Below are 18,903 nucleotides of genomic sequence, written 5' to 3' on the forward strand. Positions count from 1 at the left end.
AACATGGGGGAAGTAATTCCATTTACTCTCGTTTTCAATTCATTTAATCCAAATGGCTTATACCTTTGTTTATTTGTACTCCTACACAATTTTTATAAGACGATTGGTCATGTTCAAAACTTAATGACATTAAACATTAAAAACCGAATAGAGTATCATTTGATAAATATTTAAAGCAAAAGAAAGTAATACGTATGGTCAAAAAAAGTCCATAAGTCAACATTTCAACAATCATTATTCCCTTGGCTAGCTAAACTATTATTGTTTTTGAAAGGTGACTAGTTAGATTATAAACTAAGGTAGCGTAAACGTAGGCGCCGCCGTGCAAAGTCTGCCCGAAATGGCATAAAATTCTAAAGCATGCTGTCGGAAGACTTCTTCTTTTCCAAATCTCTCTCCAGTATTCTAGTACTATATACTGGAGTACTCCATAATATACTTCTTATACATATTAGTCATCGGCGTTCTTTTGCAGGAATCAGCATTCTTTCGTGTCAAAAGGGGAGCAAAAGTTCTTCTCAATTTGCTGAACGGAGGAACGCAAACGTACGTAGGCCAAGAAATGAGAAAAACCAAAGTGAAAAAGCTCCTAGACTTTAGGAGCCGACCAGCAAATATGAAAAATGTTTTGTTCTGTTGATATATAGCCATTGCGACAAAGCAGATGCCAGATGATGCACTTGCTTGTTTACCTGGGCTTGTAGTACAAGCCAGCTGAGAATTAGCCCAGTTATGCCCAAGTTGTGTCCTTCTTTACCCCTGAGAATTAGCCCAGTTATGCACGCAGCAGCTTGAAAATTCCAAACGGGGTAGTATATAGGCCGGAGATCATGGAATGTGTTGGGCCGACAATGACACGAGGCCCTTTATATGTGCCTATTAACATGAAAGTGCAATGAGTTTGGCCTGTGTTTGAAATGCAGAAAAATGAAACATATGAAAGCAAGCATAAAACAGAGGATATAAAAATAGAGGAAACATATATTTGTATAAGTGTTTGGAAAAAAAAATTGCCTGCTTTAGTACATTGGAAAAGAAAACAAATGAATGTTTGTTTTCCGGTGTTTTAACTAAGGCCTTGTTTAGTTCGCGAAAAGAAAATTTCTGGGTGTCACATCAGACGTTTGACCGGATGTCGGAAGGGGTTTTCGGACACGAATGAAAAACTAATTTCATAACTCTCCTAGAAACCGCGAGACGAAATTATTAAGCCTAATTAATCCGTCATTAGCACATGTGGGTTACTGTAGCATTTATGACTAATCATGGACTAATTAGGCTCAAAAGATTCGTCTCGTGATTTCCATGCAAACTGTGTAATTAGTTTTTCATTTTATCTATATTTAATGCTCCATGCATGTGTCCAAAGATTCGATATGATGTTTTTGGGAAGAAAATTTTGGGAACTAAACAAGGCCTAAGAATGGAGGACATGTAAATTTCCCTTTGTTTTCCTTCAATCCAAATGGCTATAGTTTATGAATTTTGAGTGAATTTTATAAAACTATAAATACTTCAACCAAACTATCGTAAAACTATATATTTAAACCGTTGTATCATAATATATTTAACAATAAATTTATCACAAAAAATATATATTTTCGTTTTTTTTACAGAAATGGAACTATAAATTTAAGATAAAATATCACACAACTATTTATTTAGTAACAAAATTATATAAAAAAACAAGTTTAGAAAATCTAATCATAATACTATAACATTTATAGCTCGAAGATAACATTAGTGCTAGTGCTAATGATGTAAACTCTAAAATATGTATTTTTTTATAACATTAATACTAAATCTATGGTTTTATTGTACTTGTATTAGATTTATAGTTCTCTAATAAATTTGGTGCTAAATTTATACTTTTAAGATAACTTGATCAAAGTACATGTAGTTCCGTAAAATTTACTCGTAATCATTTTTTCTTTAGGACTTAAAAACCTGTGCAAGTCCTTTGAAAACCCTTCAGCCAAACATTGTGTGCAGCTTACATGATGGTACTGTAGCACATTGATCAAAATTACTAGCAAATATGCGACCAATCGAGCCTACAATCTGTACCATGTGGTGACACGGACACCATGCATGAAATGCATAATAGTGATCTCTTGAGCAAGAAGTACTATTGTCCCATCTAAGCTTAAAAGTCAATAACAAAATAGGCATGTTTAGTTCGCGAAATTTTTTTTTGTCATATCGGATGTTTGACCGGATGTCGGAAGGGTTTTCGGACACGAATAAAAAAAATAATTTTATAACTCGCATGGAAACCACGAGACGAATCTGTTGAGCCTAATTAATCTGTCATTAGCACATGTGAGTTACTGTAGCACTTATGGCTAATCATGGACTAATTAGGCTTAAAAATTCGTCTCGTGATTTTCCCTCTTACTGTGCAATTAGTTTTTGGGACAATCTATATTTAATGCTTCATGTATATACCCAAATATGATGTGATGTTTTGGGAAAAAAATTTGGGAACTAAACGGCACCTAAACCACGACAAATGAATGAATCCAGAGCAAGCCAACTTTGGATTCTGATATCATTGTCCCGGATTCCGAATATCTGATGATGATCTCTCTCTCCATGCTAAACTGCCAAGTGCCGACCAAGCCGGAGCAGTCACAGTGAGGATCAGTTCGAGCAACAAAGAATCGGAATTGGAGAGAGACAGTGTAAGCTTTACTCCCTCCGTCTATAAAAAAGATAAACCTGGTTTCGTGTCCAACGTTTAACCGTCCGTTTTATTTGAAAAAATTATGAAAAAAATTAAAAAAAACAATTCACACATAAAATATTAATCATGTTTTATCATCTAACAACAATGAAAATACGAATTATAAAAAAAAATTCATATAAGACGGACAGTTAAAGTTGGACACGGAAACCTAGGATTTGTCTTTTTTTTTTTTTTGTGACGGAGGGAATACGGTACAATTTTTCACCAGTCACTCCAGGATGTCAGGCAGGCAGAGGCAAAAGCAGCAAGCTGCACTGCCTTTTGGCACATGACTGACTCTTGAATCCATTTGCTGCTAGGCAATTGCCCGGCTGCAGTGGCCACTGCCCACTGGCCATACCTTCCGTGGGCTGCCTGCAGTGACAAACAGTAACTTTGTGGCTTTCTGCGATGGAAGCAGGCAGGCAAGCATGCACAAGGTAAAAAGGTATCTAGTGGACCATGGCCAAAGAACAATCTACCATGTGGTTGACATTTTAGCGTGTGTTCAGCAAGCTAGTGAACCTAAGGTAGGGATGACAATTTTGGCCATGGGTTCGGATATCAGCGGATACCCGGCCCGAATGTCTGATGAGCACTAGTGTGGGTGTGATTTTGTACCCGTGGGCACGTCCGCCCAAGACCCAAGACGTTATGGGCAACAGCCGGGTTTCTTTTTTACCCGTGGATAACCTATACCCGACCTGATACGTTTGTATTAGCTAATTTCGACTCATCTCTTGATTCTTATACCCCTTTCTCTTGGATCATTTGTTATGCTAACTGATAAGAAGTTGTGATGTAATTCAAATTATCATTGATAACTGATAATTTTGTAAAATATTGATTTTATTTCTCTTTGTTAAATTACTTATCTTTCGAGTTATTATTCATGTGAGATTCATTGGGTACCTGCCGGGTATGCCCGTGCCCGTCGGGTATGGGTACGGGCACGGAGTTTTGCTCGCTAACCCTAGTGGGTAGGGTTTGAGCCGGCGACATTGGGCATCGGGTAGGGCATGGTTTTGCTTTACCTGTGCCCGACCCGACCCATTGCCATCCCTAAGCTAAGGCCATGTATAAAGCAGTGTCTCAGACCTGTCGTCTCAAGTTCTAGCTAGGTTTGGATGCCACGCTGAAGGTTTAGGGTGGTCTCGCAGGGTGGCAGTGGAGCCTGCAAAGGTAAATGTGGTCTACGGTGGCTCTAGGAAAGAGAATAGGGGTTTGTGTGGTCCAGGCAAGAAGCAAGACGTGCTCACGCTGAGGTCACTGCCACACTCCGTCGTGGCCACTGCACCTCGCTGCCGCCGCCGATGTCGTTGTTGCACTCCGCCACGGCCACTGCACCCTATCGCTACCGTTGATATCGTTGTTTGCTCCCCACCCTTGTCTTCCCGCATGGATCCAGCGAGAACGAGGCCGAATCCACCGCCTTGGATCTCATCGCGATGGCCAGGGAGTGACCAAAACATACCATTTTGACATAGATGTGTTCTTTCAAACATAACTTGACTATAATTAATATTGCCAAATATTTTAAAAACTTGATAAGTACTTCCTCCGTCCCATAAAGAATTTATCTTTTCCATCTATTTTGTCCTAGAAAGACTTTATTTTTAAAACAATAATTACATTGGAGTTTTAGAAAGTGTCTGTTATAGATGGGGGTTGTATCGGTTCGCTACTGGGGGTCCAATACTTACTTGTTATCTAATTATCAAGTGATATATTAATAGGCATGTCATAAATTAAGCTAGGATTAATTCATCTATCCGTGGTTCTGTGACCCCGAATAGGAATCGCCACTGTTGGTATATGTCAGATAAACTTCTTTTTAGAACTAAGGTAGTATATAACATTATAAAAGTATCTTTCGAGACAAATTAATCCCATTATATACAAGCATCCAATCTAAATATCTAGAGCTAGATTTGAGGCTCAAACTTTTTTAAATCTTGCCTTGAAATATGTCCAAAACAAAATGTTAGACCTCGTTTAGATCCCATCCCAAAATTTTACACCCTGTCACATCAAACGTTTGAACACATATATTAAGTATTAAATATAGTCTAAACAAATAACTAATTACACAAATTGCGACTAATTTACGAGACGAATATTTTAAGCCTAATTACTCCATAATTTGACAATGTGGTGCTTCAGCAAACATGCTAATAACGGATTAATTAGGCTTAATAAATTCGTCTCGCGGTTTACTGACGGATTCTGTAATTAGTTTTTTTATTAGTGTCCGAAGACCCCCATATGCGACACCTTATATAATATCCGATGTGACACGCCAAAACTTTACACCCCTGGATCTAAACACCCCCTTAGCTAACTAATAGGGAGTAATAAGTCAAAGTTACTTGTTGAAAACTGTGCTACAAACCTGAATAGGGGGTTCTGTTATGGACTTGGGGGGTGATGTACAATCATCTCTGTTGAACTGATGCCATAAATCTATACTAACCCTTTTCCTCTGTTTGATGTTTAACTCTATGTAAAAGACACATCTGCTTCCAGTTTACTGACGATTTTTAATATAATACTTAGTAGTATATGCTACTATAGCAATTGGGCAGCAAAGCAAAAGCGAGGTCACATGAGTACAACCAACCCGTTTGAAAAACGAGCGCCAACCACACGTTTAGAAATGTCATTAGGCACGACAGGAAGCAGTCTTAAGCAGCTTTAGTTACTTATAAGATTAACCAAAGAAAGGTTTTGTTGGGGAGTAGTACTAAAATATTGTGATGCATCTTCCCATTATGATTTGCAAACAAGAGTAACAACAAGCCAGGTTGGTTACTCCACAACACTAAGTTAATGAATTCATATGGGTGTTTTGCTCAAAACTGCTGGTCCAGTGTCACTGTTAGTTGAAAGATGATTTGAACTTGCTGATGCTTTTGAGCTTTGGATTCCAGGGGTTAGGAGAGGGAGTTTGTCTTCTTCTTGGCCTCTGAATCTCTGATGCATATTCACACCGGCATAACAAAGCCCCCATTGCTGCTCTGTCGTGTCTTGGACGGTCCCAAGTTTGAATGAATCTGCTTAAACTAATGGCCAGCAGTGACCCTCTATTTAATCACTGTTTAAACTAATCGACAGCACTTAAAGCAGGACCGATGAACGTCGCAGTAGGATATGGGCACTCTGTTTCTTCTTGAAAATAAACCTGACCGCTCATGTAGTCATGTGTGCAAGTGTGCAACACTGTCGTTTCAGTAATGCACTTGAGATCGCATTGCATGCGAATTTGAATTTGAATTCGAATTCGAATGCGACTGCTCATAATACATTTCAATGCTAACAGTTACGAGAGGCATACATATACATACGTGCCACCGATGGCTCTTGGATTGCCGTTTCTTGCCCCCGCGTCGCTTCCAGGGCAGGGGCGACACGGGAGGCAACCCAGCTGCCGCCGCCGTGCCACCCCCACCGCCCTCCTTCTACCTCGCCGCCGCCCGAGCGGGCCGCCAGAAACCGCGCGGCCGCAAGGACGGCGGCGGTGGGGCTTCCTCCCCCCGAGGTCGCGGCGTTCGGAGCCCACGACCCCGACCTAGCTTCGGGGCGGCGACTTCGGCGGCTGCGACGTCGAGCTCGACGGTGGCACATGGCTTCGGCGAGGTGGCGGTGCCGACGACGGTTGAAGAGATGGGCGACCGGGCCGACGACGAGAAGGCGGTGCTGGCTCCTACGCTCTCCTGCGCGGATCTGGTGCGGGGGGATGGATCCCGAGCCGCTGGCGGTGGTGATGCGCGTGGAGGCGGCGGGATGGCCGGATCCGGAACCCTCCTGTCCGGGTCCGGCGCGGGAGGCCGAGCTCCGACCCCAGGCAGCGAGGCGGCGGGGGCGCGCGGTGCTGGGCGGCGGTGGCTGAAGGCGGCGGGGATGGCGATGGCGGCGGGGACGGAGCTGGCCGAGGGCGCGGAGGCGGCGGCGGCGGTCCCGTGGCTGCGACGGCGCGGTGCCTGGCGGCTGCGGCGGTGGTGCCCCCCAGATCCGCGCCTCTCGGCCGGGTCTGGAGGGTGGCGGCAGTTGGCGACGGCGGCGGTGGTGTGGCGATGGTGGTGGCGGCAGTTGGCCAGCGGCAAGTGGCGATGGCGGTCTCAGCCGGATCTGGACGCGGGCAGCAGTTGGCGACGACAGCCGCGGTGTGGTGACGGCGGCGGCGGCGGCAGTTGGCGATGGCGGCGGCGGTCGTGGATGTGGTGGCTGCTGTGTCAACTGGCGGCGGCGGCGACGGAAGACATGGAGTCGGGCAGCTAGCTGCTCGGTGTTGGAGGACGACGGCGCAGCAGCAGTTTGCGGAGGCGGTGGTTGGCGTCGGTGGCAGCGACGACGGCGGCTGCGACTCTGGAGGCGGTGGCGACGTCGGCGGCAGGGAAGGAGTCGGGTGCGAGGTGGCTGGGTGTTCGGCAGCAGCGGCTGCGGTGGTGGTGACCGTGTTTGCGGTCACCGGAGTCATGGCGGCCTCGGTTGACTAGCCGAGGGCGTGGGAGACGGCTGCATCTGGTCGGCGCGGCATCGTTCGGTGGAGGGGTTGGAGACCGGCTTGGCGCAGAGAAGCGCAGCTGATGGCAGCGGAGGCCGGCTCGGCGCGAGAGGCGCGGGCGGCAGAGATGGAGGCCGGCTTGGCGCGAGAGGCGCAGCCGATGGAGGGAGGCCGGATTGGCGCGAGAGGCGCGTCCAGTGGAGGAGGCCGGCTTGGCGCAGAGAGGCGCGGCCGGTGGTGGAGGAGGCGACCTAGGTGAGAGGAGGAGTTGTCGGTGGGTGTGGCGCGGTCTTTGGCGCACGAAAGCTGGCCGGCGGGGGACGCTGGTGCAGGGGTCCCACATGTCGGCAAAGCTTGTGTGGTGGTGGAGCAATCGGTGCGTCAGCCGTGGTTTCGATCTCGTCTGTGCCCCTTTGTTGGCCTAGTGACGGTCGGTCATGCTTAGCGGTGGCCGATCCGGTGCTAGCCTTCTCCTAGGCGTGTGTGTTGGCGATGTCGGCGTGTGGGTGGTGGTATATTTTTTTCTTTTTTCTGGTTACGACTCTCCAGAGTTATAATCTTGTAATTTTTTCCTACTCTATCAATAAAACTTCGCACCGTCTCGTACGAGTCGTTAAAAAAAAAAGTGCCACCGATGGATCATGGATCGTATATAGGAAATCTGCTTCATTCCACACCGAAGATTGGTAGGGTTACGCGCCACTGACTACGTGGACCACGTCACATGGACAGTGTCAGTTCGGGAAGAAATTTTGTCGAGACAAACTGGCCAATTTGGCTATCAAAACGAGAAGAAACGTTGTTACTTGCCAGCTCCGCGACTCTCATCTCATGTGCCCGGGCACAAAAGCTTTGTATACATCATCATCACCATCGCCATCTCTCCAATGTAAGAATGGCGAGCGTGTCGAATCGAGGCACATTTTATGTGTGAAGCCGGTTTCTAGTGCATTGCTGATAGCCAACCCGACGTATACATGCTTTGATTTGGATTTGGACGACGTAAAGTTCTATTCGTTCGCAGGACACGTTGTAATATTAACAACTATGTTTATTGAGAATATTTTACCTTCCCTCAATCTTATGGGTGTGTTTAGTTCCTAAAAAAAATTGGAAGTTTAGGGAAAGTTGAAAGTTTGAAAAAAAAGTTAAAAGTTTATGTGTGTAGAAAAATTTTGGATGTGATGTGATGTGATGGAAAGTTGTAAGTTTAGGGTAGTTGGGGGTGAACCAAACACGGCCTATAAAATTAGTCCAGACATTTCTTCACCACCGTCCCAGCCAGTGGAGGAGCCAGAATATGCTCATAGTAGGGCTGAACTAGTATAATCTAAATAAATTTATCTTTTGTCTTCTATTTTTTAAATTTTAAAGTATGATTTCTATGGATATTTGGGCTTTTTAAATTTTAAAGTATGATTCTATGGATATTTGGGCAATAGGAGTAGAGCTATAGCTCTAGCTGTCCTGCAACTATATCCACCCCTGGTCGCGCCGAAAAATCACCATCTCTTCACTCCCAGCTTCCTTTAATCTTCTTCAGACACTAACCAAAAAAAAATAATGTTATTAACTAGTTTTTTTTAACGACTCACATGAGACGGTGCGATTATTGATAGAGCAGAAAACAATTATAAAATTATAACCCTGCAAGATCGTAACCAGAAAAAAATAAAAAATATACCACCACCCACACACCAACAGCACCAACACACAGGTCCGGGAGAAGGCTAGCACCGGACCGATCGCCGCTAAGCGTGACCGACCGCCGCTAGGCTAAAAACGGAACACAAACGAGATCGCCCAAAAAACGCTCTTACAACCACCACAAAGCCCAACTCTATCCACGTCTTCAGGATTTAGGGAGAGAGGGTGAGAGAGAAGATGGAGCACCTCTCCCCCTAGGCCCTCCGACGTAGTCAACTTGTAGAAACTAGGACGCCACCACAAGAGGATGAAAAATCTAGAGTGTGCTTGCACCAATTGCTCGAGTGGTTTCAGCAAGGGGATGCCTAAATGACAACTCCAAGGAGAGAAGTGACGAAAACCACCGCCACCGTCCACCAAGGTTTCAAAAGAGAGAAGACTAGGCTTTCGCCCGGCAACCACCCTTGAGGGGTGAGACGGCACGACAACGCCCTTAGGAGGGGGAATGACACTCGAGCTCTATCGTTGTCGGTCCGGCCAAGGCCGGGTTGGGTTTTCACCTGCCGCTCACCACTTGCGAGTCCACGGCTAACGCACCGATGCTCCACCACTGCCCAACCTCCGCCGACATGTGGGACCCCTGCACCGGCGCCCCCCGCCGGCTAGCCGTCGTGCGTCGTAGACCGCGCCACACCCACCAGCAGCTCCTCCTCGCACCGTGGTCGCCTCCTCCACCACCGGCCACGCCTCATCACGCCACGTCGGCCTTCTTCACCACCGGACGTGCCTCATCGAGCCAATCCGGCCTCCCGCCACCGGCCGCGCCAAGCCGGCCTCCACCGCTGCCGGCCGCGCCTCCTTGCGTCATGCCGACCTCCGCTGCCATCGGTTGCGCCGAGCCGACCTCCGACCCCTCCTCCAATTGCTGTTGCGCTGGTCAGATGTAGCCGTCTACCACGCCCCTGGCTAGCTGTCCGAGACCGTCGTGCCTCCTCTCGCCGTAGGCACGGCCACGGTCGCCACAACAACCACAGCCACAGCCGCCACAGCCCTAGTTCTCCGCCCCCTGGCCTCCACCACCGCCGCTGTCGCTCCACCACCAACCCCGCCACCATCGCCACCCCGCCATCGTGAAGAAGGCCGCTGCGAGCGCGCCATCCTCCACCTTTGCAGCTTCCTTCGGATCCGCAGCCTCCGACGCCTGCCACCGACGTCCACTCGCTGGCCCGCTCGCACCGGCGACCCGCCTCGAGCCGCCGGCCTGCCACAGCCCGCCGGCGGCCACAACAGTCGCGCCTCCATGCCTGCCGCGGCCACCCATGCCTCCGACGCTATCGTGCTTGCCGCCGCCCCCGCCGCCACCTCCACACCGCCGAGGCCGCCAACTCTATCTGCCAATGCCGCCAACTCCACGCCACCGACGCCGCCAACTCGCTGACCTGGCTCTCCGCCGCCTGGAGCAACAGATCTGGCCATGGGGGGACCAGATCCGTGCATCCCGGTGCCAAATCTGGATGCTGCCATCGGCTCTTCCTCGGCTTCGGCGCCTTGCCCTGAGCTCCATCTTGCCGGCGCCCCGACCGCCTTAACCGTGAGCGAGGGAGAGAGAGCTCCACCACCTCCGTCCTTGCAGCCGCTTGGCTTTGCCGGCGGTGGCTCGGGCAGCGGCGAGGCGGGGTGGGGGGGGGTTTGGTGGGGATCGCCACCCGCGTCGCCCCCGGGGCAGAACGACCGGGCGTTCTGAAACTATTTTTGTTATTAACTAGTTAACATTGTTTTCCAAAACAACGGGGTGATTAGCTTAGTGACAGTCCACAAATGCAGAAGCTTTTTGTAAGGTCGACAAGAACTACAGCTAGTACAGTACTATACTGCCATTTCTGCGTAGGAAACGACCGATAAATACGGATCATTTTGCAGCAAAAAATTAAAAACCCCCCACACGCTTTTCACCTACCTCCGTGTTCCTGCTCGCTTGTAATTTTGCAGGGCGACGTGATGCCCAGCTTCTCTGCATACACACACACACACACAACACTTCGTCACGACCCTGTCTTTTTCGCAAAGTCTCTGACGATGTGCTGTGCGTTGAATGAACAGGATAGCACTGCAAAAGATGAACTCCTCACATGGCAGAGCCGGCCTTTGCGTATGCGATGCATCATGGAAGCAGCAGCACACTCGTCTAAACCGACCATTTGGATAGCATTACACTCGTAAACTTATAAACCAAGCTGATCCTTTTTAAAAGATCAGAGCTTTTTTATATACCTGACGAGCCTGAGACTCCTCGGCTTTTGCTCTGATCTAGTGTTAACTTGTTAACAGCTGCAGCGACCAAATTTGCAGGGGAGCAAAATGAGTGCTGCGTTTTTTGTGTAAGCCTCGCATCCACTAATTATTTTACACCGTGTCAACTTGGAAAAGTTTTGTAGTAGTAGCTGCATTGCTTCGTAAGCATATGCAGCTAAGCTTTTTCCAAACAGAGCAGTGATCAGAGTCAGATCAGACAGCTACAGCTAACGGCAAGTGAAGAAAAGAAGGGGAAGGAACAAAAATACTGGACTACTACTTCCAGGGAGTGCCAAGTGGGGAAAGTATATGGTGGAAAGTGAAATCCACATTCTAGACGAAAACTTAAAAACTTTTTTACAGGAGTTCTCAAGTAAATCTAAAAAATATCACACCATGAAAAAACTCAACTTCGTTAATGAGATATAAATTAACAAATCATAAAGGAAGAACGCTATTCCTTTTATTATTTTTTCTTTTTCTCTCATGTTTCCCAAAATTATATCTCAAACAATGATATAAAAGTCTTTATATATTAAAAAGCCTTACAAATAGCTAAGATAGTATTATACAATTATGCAAAGTTACATGGATAAACTCAATTTCATTTGTGAGATATAAAAATTAGAAACACTGAAAAAGAAAAAAAACAGGAGTGTTTTCCTCTATAGTTTGTTAATTTCATACCTCAGCAACGAAATTGAGTTTGCTCATGCAACTTTATAGGTTGTTATTACCTACTCACTCTATCCCAAAATAATCCAATTGTAGAAATAAATTTGAACATATATTATATATCCATATTCATCTCTAAGATTCGGTATTTTGGGACAAAGAATACATATTTGTTTTTTCAAAGATTTTTTTAACGTTTTAATTAAATACTTCCTAAGTTTCCATTTAAGGTTGAGTTCTTTTGACCACTATCCTAACTTCTATCCCTCATTTTTGACGCGTAAACTTGTAAAAAATGTTTTTTTTAAAAAATATAGAAGAGCCATTATAGAAAATCGTATTACAATCTATTTTAATTTTTCTAATCAATTTTTAATTAATTATGTGCTAATCCGTAATTTCGTTTTGCGCATTAGGAGGAAGGAATCCGAACTAAACACATCCAGATATATTCCCAAGTTATACTACTATTTCCCATGCGAAGGGGAAAATATGTGCGATATTGGAAAGGTGGAAAGCGAGGCCACCACGAGCTCATGATTGACCGCGTGGCCCCCCGTCCCGTCCCGGCCACCGCTGACCTGACCGACCCAGCCCGCTCTTCCCATCACAATATTCCTTAGCCGAGCCCGGCAGAAACCATCAAACCGACCCGGTGGATCGCTCGATCGCCTCGGCCATCCCACCGCCCACCACCTCGTCGCGTCGCAAGTCGGCAGCACGGCGAGAAACAAAGAAAAATGAAAATAAAGGAGACCTCACCTGGCGTGACCGATCGATATCAAGCCGCGAATAAAACGGAGGAAGCCGTAGTGAAGCGAACACCACCACCACCCACGCGGAGGAGGAGAAGAAACATCACGCGAGAGTACGAGACGAATCGAACCCGCGATCACCACTTCACCGCCGGGTTCTGCCTCGCATTCTGGGCTCCTCCTCGTCTCGCGGCGGCGGCGGCGTCGGTTGGCTCCTCCGATCCTACGTCGCCGATCGGACGTTCGTGCCAGTGGCCACCCAACCTTACCCTGGTGGTGATAGGTGATGTACACGGCGCCGGGGAGGCGATGAGTGGCAGCGTGGGGAGGAGGACGTCACCGGCGGCGGTGCGGCACGGCGGCGTGAGGGCTCCTCCGAGGAGCGACAAGGTACGTGGCTCTCCCCTTGCATTCCTTCCCCCCACTCCACTCCCTTTCTTGGGCTCCGGCCGCCGGAAAGTTTGCGCTAATGATGATATTCCTCGCGTTTTTTTGTGTTGTTTCCAATACGTTTTCTTTTTTTCTTTTTGTGTGTGTCTATTGCCGTCCTTGACTCTTGCGTGCTCCTCGGATCGCAACAAAGCTGCCGCCTTTCGCGTCCCATGGGAGATGGGCGCATGAATTCTTTGCGTTTCGAGGCCTTTTGGGGGTGTCTTCGGGAGACGAGTTCTGCGCTCCTTTTTTTCTTTTTTTGTGTTCTTGGAGGGAGCGGTTGATTGCTACGGCTTCAAAGCTCAGCAGAGCTTTCTGTGTTCAACAAGTTTTGTACACCTCACTCCTGTTGCTTTCGCGTGCCAATTCGGATGGTTTTCGCTCTGAGTTTTTGAAATGGGCTCCGGGGGATCCATTCCAGTCGAGAGCAGTTCAAATTCGGTATCTTGATTGCTCCCCGCTCCTGCAGCCCCGCGTTGTATTTAATTCACTGTCGCTTGTTGCATCTAAACGAGTCCATTTTGTTTTCTTCTCCGCCCTGATCAAGGTGATGGAGAGGCCCAACTCGAAGATTCCGGCGATGAAGGCGTCGTCCTCCAATGCTGCGGCGCCCCAGATGATCATGAACAGGAGCCAATCCAGGAGAGACAGGAAGATTGCACTGCAGCAAGACGTACATTATCTTTTCTCCTTGCCTAGAAATTCAGTTTTTGATCGAATTGATCAGCTAAAACACAATCAGTTAGTAGCATGTTCGAACGCTTTGCCTTCTTGTTGGGTTGCAGGTGGACAAGCTGAGGAAGAAGCTGCGGCACGAGGAGAACGTCCACCGAGCTCTGGAGCGCGCCTTCACGAGGCCACTCGGCGCTCTCCCTCGCCTTCCACCTTACCTGCCTTCTCAGGTAACATCCAGCTCCGGCCGCCGCCGCCGCCATCGCCATGGCTGCAGCTTAGCTCCAGCTTGTGAGACGGATCGGATTTCATCTCCCTGATCATTTTGTTTTTTTGCCGAATTGTGCAAATCAAGACGCTGGAGCTCCTCGCCGAGGTCGCGGTCTTGGAGGAGGAGGTCGTCCGGCTCGAGGAGCAGGTCGTCAGCTTCCGGCAAGGGCTCTACGAGGAGGCTGTCACCATCTCCATGGCGAAGAGCGCGTACTTCTCCGACACCGACCGGTGCACGCCGGCGCGCCATGGCCAAGTTCCCGACCAAGCTGCTAGTGCTAGCTGGTCGTCTCTGAAGCGAGTCACCAATGTCAAGCAGACGCCAAGAAGGACTATTCCTTCCATGAACCATGGAGGTGATCGTCCTGGGAAGGAGAACCAATCGTGTACCACCAACTCTTTCAGAGATCACAGCCGGTTCCCTCTGAAAACCGTGCCAAAATGCAGTAATCCAGAAGAGGAGAAATGTGCCGATTTTCAGGTACAAGACTTAGCCCAATGTTTTGTTTTTGTGTGCTTAAATTTATTTTGCTCGCTAATGTTGTTTCGTTTCAGACAGTTAGTGCAGTGAAAGATCAGAAAGGTACTGAGGACACCACTGTCATTGATTCAGAAAACATCTCGACAGAAGCAAACAAAGTGTCTGAGGAGCTATTGACGTGCCTACTGAATATCTTCTCACAGATGAGGTCCTCCAGTGACCAAGATGAGGACCGATCATCGTCTCCGTCGGTTTCAGGCTCCTGCGAGAGCTCCGACGGCGCCGCCTGCGCCGGCGACCCCTACGGCGTCCTGGAATTGGGTAGCAGGGACATTGGTCCATACAAGCAATTCAGAGCAGTTGATGCCACTTCATTCGATCAGAATGTTTTTGACAACAGCAACTCCCTTCTTGACAGGAGATTGAAGTGAGTTTCCACTGATCTGGGGTAACTACTACTACTACTGTACTAATCTGTCATTACAAACTAGATTCTGCTGTGTGATGAGTTGGTTTCTGTTTGACCTATCATGTTCATGGAATGATCTTGTCTAGTGTCTACCTGGCAAAAATCAGGGCCTTGCTCCAGAAGCTCTCTTCAGTTGACCTAGTGGGCCTTTCCCATCAGCAGAAGTTAGCATTCTGGATCAACACCTACAATTCCTGCATGATGAATGTAAGCTGTCCCTCATAATTGAGGCCTCCTTTGCTTTTCCCCTCAGCATGATTGATTGACAACTTTGATTAGCTCCCTTTTACACTGATGTGAAATCTCCAACGGTTGTAAGCTTGTTTAGGTTTGCTTAAATACACCTAGATAGTTCTGGCCATGTGTAATTTTGTGCGCATACACGGCATGTCTGTGGACTGCATGTTGTCATGTTATTAAACGTTTAAACCTCAGTATCAAAATGCTTCCTGCTTCCTTGATCATCTGCAGAGCCATAAACAACTGACGACCTTGGCTCCATTATCCTTTGACCCACAGCTCGTCTTCGCTAGCAAAGCCTGACAGAATTCATTAATCTGATCAAAGTGACATGTCTCCTGATCTAACACTAATGCAGGCTTGTTTATTCTGCAACTCCAGGCATTTCTTGAGCATGGAGCACCTACCACCCCACAAACGCTGGTGGCAATGATGCCCAAGGTTCCATCCATCCATCCATCCACATTTACTTCTTTCTCTAGATTCATTACGTGCAGCATATGCATCTGCAACTCGAGAGCAAAAGATAAAAGGGTGATATGGAGAAAATCTCTGACAAGAGTGAGTTGGCTGTTTTTCTTTGCTGCCGCAGGCGACAATCAACGTGGGTGGGCGCGTGCTGAGCGCCATGACGATCGAGCACTTCATCCTAAGGCTGCCCTACAATGCAAAGCATGTAAGAGTAAGATGCTAGCATCATTGCCGTGTGCCTGAAAACTTATCTGATCGATTTCATGGTACAAAAGATTGACGCCCCGTCGTTCGGGCGTATTTGCAAAAGAAAAATAATTTGTGAATAAAAAAAATCATATACATGTTCTTAGCGATTTAAAATTAAAAGCTGAAAAATAAACTTCGATGAAAAAAACCTCAAAATCAACTCTAAATTTAAGGTTGAAAATTTAAATTTTAGCTGATAAGCGTAAACATAAGCGAAGAGATTTTTTTTAGATAATGGATTTTCATTAATCCGGCCTCTATATCCACAAGGGATATACACAGCCAAAAGGATACAAGAGTACTAGACTCACACCTCAACGAAGAGGAGAACACAAAACCAAAAAGCAAGAAAACCTACAACCTCGGTAAATCCCTGCATCCTGACATCCTCAACTGAAACGTCGCCACCGCCCCTAGTGCGTTGTCGCTGCGAATCTCCATAGATGTCATTTTCATGCCACGGCAGCCGGGAAGCCCACCCTCATCCATCGTCCTCCGGTCAGAACTAGCCGACCAGACACTAGTTGAAAGCAACTGTATTTGCTTCGTCGGATTCTTAAGCCTCCGCCGCCCATAGGGCCGCCATTGACTTCAGACTCCTACTCCGTTCTCGGACTCCCAGCCCGCTGCCACCTTTGCGCCGCTGTCGCCGACCAAGTCTGCCGCTGACGAAGGAGGGGATAGAGGACTAGCTCCATCTCCATCCAGAACAGCTACTCACCAAGTCCGCGACGCCGTCGGTGACAAAGGAAGGAACGGTGGGCTAGCCCCTGTCACCACCGCCCATTGAGACCACCGGTGATGGAGAACTTGCCGCCATACAGCAACCATGCCCATCACCGGAGCGCCCCACTAACCGGCAACCTCCACCACTGCCACCACCCCCGGCCAACCGGCGCCATAGGCGCCTGCCTTGCCGACTGCCACTGGGCGTGGCCGCTCCCGCCGTCGACATCACCTCCACTGCGTCGCTCGCCGGAGCCAGGCGAGACCCACCGTGCCGCCCTCTCTCTAGGAAGGGGACTGAGGAGGAAGCCTTGCCGCCAACCCAGCGGACCTGCACTCTCCGGTGACCTGCTCGAACGGTGGCAAGTTGAAAAGCGACGACGGCGGTGAGGATTTACAGGACCGGGCAACTAGCCAGCAGCCGCCGAGCGCTGAGCAGAAAAGGTGGAAAAGGGAGAAATGGGAAAGGGAAAAAGGTGAAAGGGGGAGGTGAAAAGGGAGGAGGTGGGTGGGGGCGCCGCCGGCGGCTGCGGCACCGGCGCCGGCGCCGGCGAGGTGGGCGACGAGGGGAAAAGCGCTGGGAGTCCTGTTCTCCTCCCGGGTCGCCTCAGAGAGCGACACGGGAGTCAAAGCGTCCCCACAATTTCCGTATAATATGACGGGATAACAGGAATCTTGATAAGCGAAGAGATGAGGAGGATATAAGATGATGTTTATGCCTTTGTGGACAGGTGAACCCGAAGGGGGTGAAATCCGGCAATGGCGCGGCGGCGGCGGCGAGAGGGGTTTTTGGACTGGACTGGCCTGAGCCGTCGGTGACATTCGCGCTGTCCTGCGGAAGCTGGTCTTCGCCGGCGGTAAGTTTCTCCGGCGTGCCGGTGAATTTTCTCTCTGCTCTCGGTGTGCATTCTGCATGTGCTAGCTAACTTCAGATTGAAAAAAGGAACAAAAGTTAACGTGTATGGTACTATGGTGTGTATCTTTTCAACTGCTACATCATGAATTTGCCGGGAAGCTCTGTGTGGCAGCTAGCCAGCTAGCACTCTAGCAGCCTGCGATTATAACAAGCTGCAAAGGCAAAAGTTGAACAAGCTGCACTTTACTAATTGTACTGAAAAGTACAGTAGGAATATTTGTTAGGGCACAAATATAAGTCGTTTGGTGTAATCAAGTTGGTTGCAGACTTGCAGTCTAGGGAAGAGTACTGAATACTACTAATGTGTGAGAATTCAGCATAATATAAAGCTATCACTATTAGGCAGTAAAAATGCAGACCACTACAATGTGAGCAGGGTTTACTATTTCAGACTGCATAAACATTTAGGTGGTTTCGGAAATTTAAACAGATTTTGTTAAATTGATTTCCTTTTTTCTTTTTTTGCAAAATTCAGTAAAACTTGTTTTGTTTTCGGAAATTTCAAAATGTTAGTACTGAAATTGTGAGACTGAATATGATACTGAACTCCTCACTGCACTGGAAATGTTGATTTTATTAAGAGAAGCGTATTCCAGTATTGATTTTATTAGAGAATGGTATTTTTTACACGGCCACCACTAGGCTACATTTCATTTGGTATTGGAAATGCTGATGACATAGGAGTATTTTTCTCTCTACGCAGGTGAGGGTGTACACGGCTTGCCACGTCGAGGAAGAGCTGGAGGCAGCCAAGAGGGACTACCTGCAGGCCGCCGTCGGCGTCTCGACGGCGACCAGCATCTCGATCCCCAAGCTCCTGCACTGGTACCTTCTTGACTTCACCAAGGACGTGAGCTCCCTCATGGACTGGGTGTGCCTGCAGCTGCCCGGCGAGCGGCGGCGGCACGCCGTCGAGGCCGTCGAGGCCAGCCGCCGGAGCCCGTCGCCGCCGCCTATCCAGGTTGTGCCGTACGAGTTCAGGTTCAGGTATCTTCTGGCCACGTAGACCTGCCACGGTGTATGGATTGGACACTGTAGAAGGGCAGAATGGCTTGTTTTTTTGTGTAGCACAAGTTTGCAGCTAATTGCTGGAATTTTTTTTTTTTGCATTTGTAAAGGGAAATACACATGAAGAGTTGAGAGTGATATATATCATGTTGCTTTCCACTGAAGAATTGGTGTTCCGTGTTCCTCCTACCTACAGTGACCGTCAGAGCCGACAAACTAAAACTTGACAGAGAAGTATTGTTGCTATTTTGATTTATTTAAAAAGGTGACATTTGAAACTAACACTTGAAATTTCATCAGTTAGAATCCCATCGCTGCCTGCTGGTGGATATGCTCGAGGCATCTTCCCCCTTTTAGATGATCAGTTG

At 48.0% G+C, this 18,903-nt stretch overlaps 2 protein-coding genes across 7 annotated transcripts; one reads left to right on the forward strand and one right to left on the reverse strand.

The window, feature by feature from the left end:
• Positions 1–6,431: 6,431 nt before the first annotated feature.
• Positions 6,432–7,205, reverse strand: LOC136351601 (formin-like protein 14). The gene has a single exon (XM_066303787.1). It carries the CDS (start codon positions 7,203–7,205, stop codon positions 6,432–6,434), a length of 774 nt encoding a protein of 257 aa, XP_066159884.1.
• A 5,319-nt stretch (positions 7,206–12,524) lies between these two features.
• LOC9267781 (uncharacterized) lies at positions 12,525–18,699 on the forward strand. 6 transcript variants are annotated; one of them, XM_015795543.3, is made up of 11 exons: positions 12,542–12,991; positions 13,581–13,706; positions 13,819–13,935; positions 14,061–14,456; positions 14,531–14,883; positions 15,033–15,132; positions 15,547–15,606; positions 15,758–15,847; positions 17,343–17,468; positions 18,231–18,514; positions 18,646–18,699. In XM_015795543.3, the coding sequence occupies exons 1-11, from the start codon at positions 12,587–12,589 to the stop codon at positions 18,665–18,667; spliced, it is 2,079 nt and encodes a 692-aa protein (XP_015651029.1). In that variant the 5' UTR covers positions 12,542–12,586; the 3' UTR covers positions 18,668–18,699. The 6 variants fall into 6 exon arrangements, with proteins under 6 accessions (XP_015651030.1, XP_066159701.1, XP_015651029.1 ...); XM_015795540.3 differs by having other exon boundaries at positions 12,546–12,991; positions 15,012–15,132; XM_015795541.3 differs by having other exon boundaries at positions 12,546–12,991; positions 15,012–15,132; positions 15,758–15,841.
• The last annotated feature ends 204 nt before the right edge of the window (positions 18,700–18,903 follow it).

The sequence above is a fragment of the Oryza sativa genome, chromosome 8, assembly GCF_034140825.1.
Source record: "Oryza sativa Japonica Group chromosome 8, ASM3414082v1".
NCBI classification, from domain to species: Eukaryota; Viridiplantae; Streptophyta; class Magnoliopsida; order Poales; family Poaceae; genus Oryza; species Oryza sativa.

Bases quoted from the DNA above. Each gene is read 5' to 3' on its own strand.
- LOC136351601 (XM_066303787.1), bottom strand. From the start codon at position 7,205: ATGACTCCGGTGACCGCAAACACGGTCACCACCACCGCAGCCGCTGCT.
- LOC9267781 (XM_015795540.3), top strand. From the start codon at position 12,587: ATGAAAATAAAGGAGACCTCACCTGGCGTGACCGATCGATATCAAGCC. The intron at 13,707-13,818 runs GTACATTATCTT...GTTGGGTTGCAG, and splicing joins AGATTGCACTGCAGCAAGAC to GTGGACAAGCTGAGGAAGAA. The intron at 13,936-14,060 runs GTAACATCCAGC...GTGCAAATCAAG, and splicing joins CACCTTACCTGCCTTCTCAG to ACGCTGGAGCTCCTCGCCGA.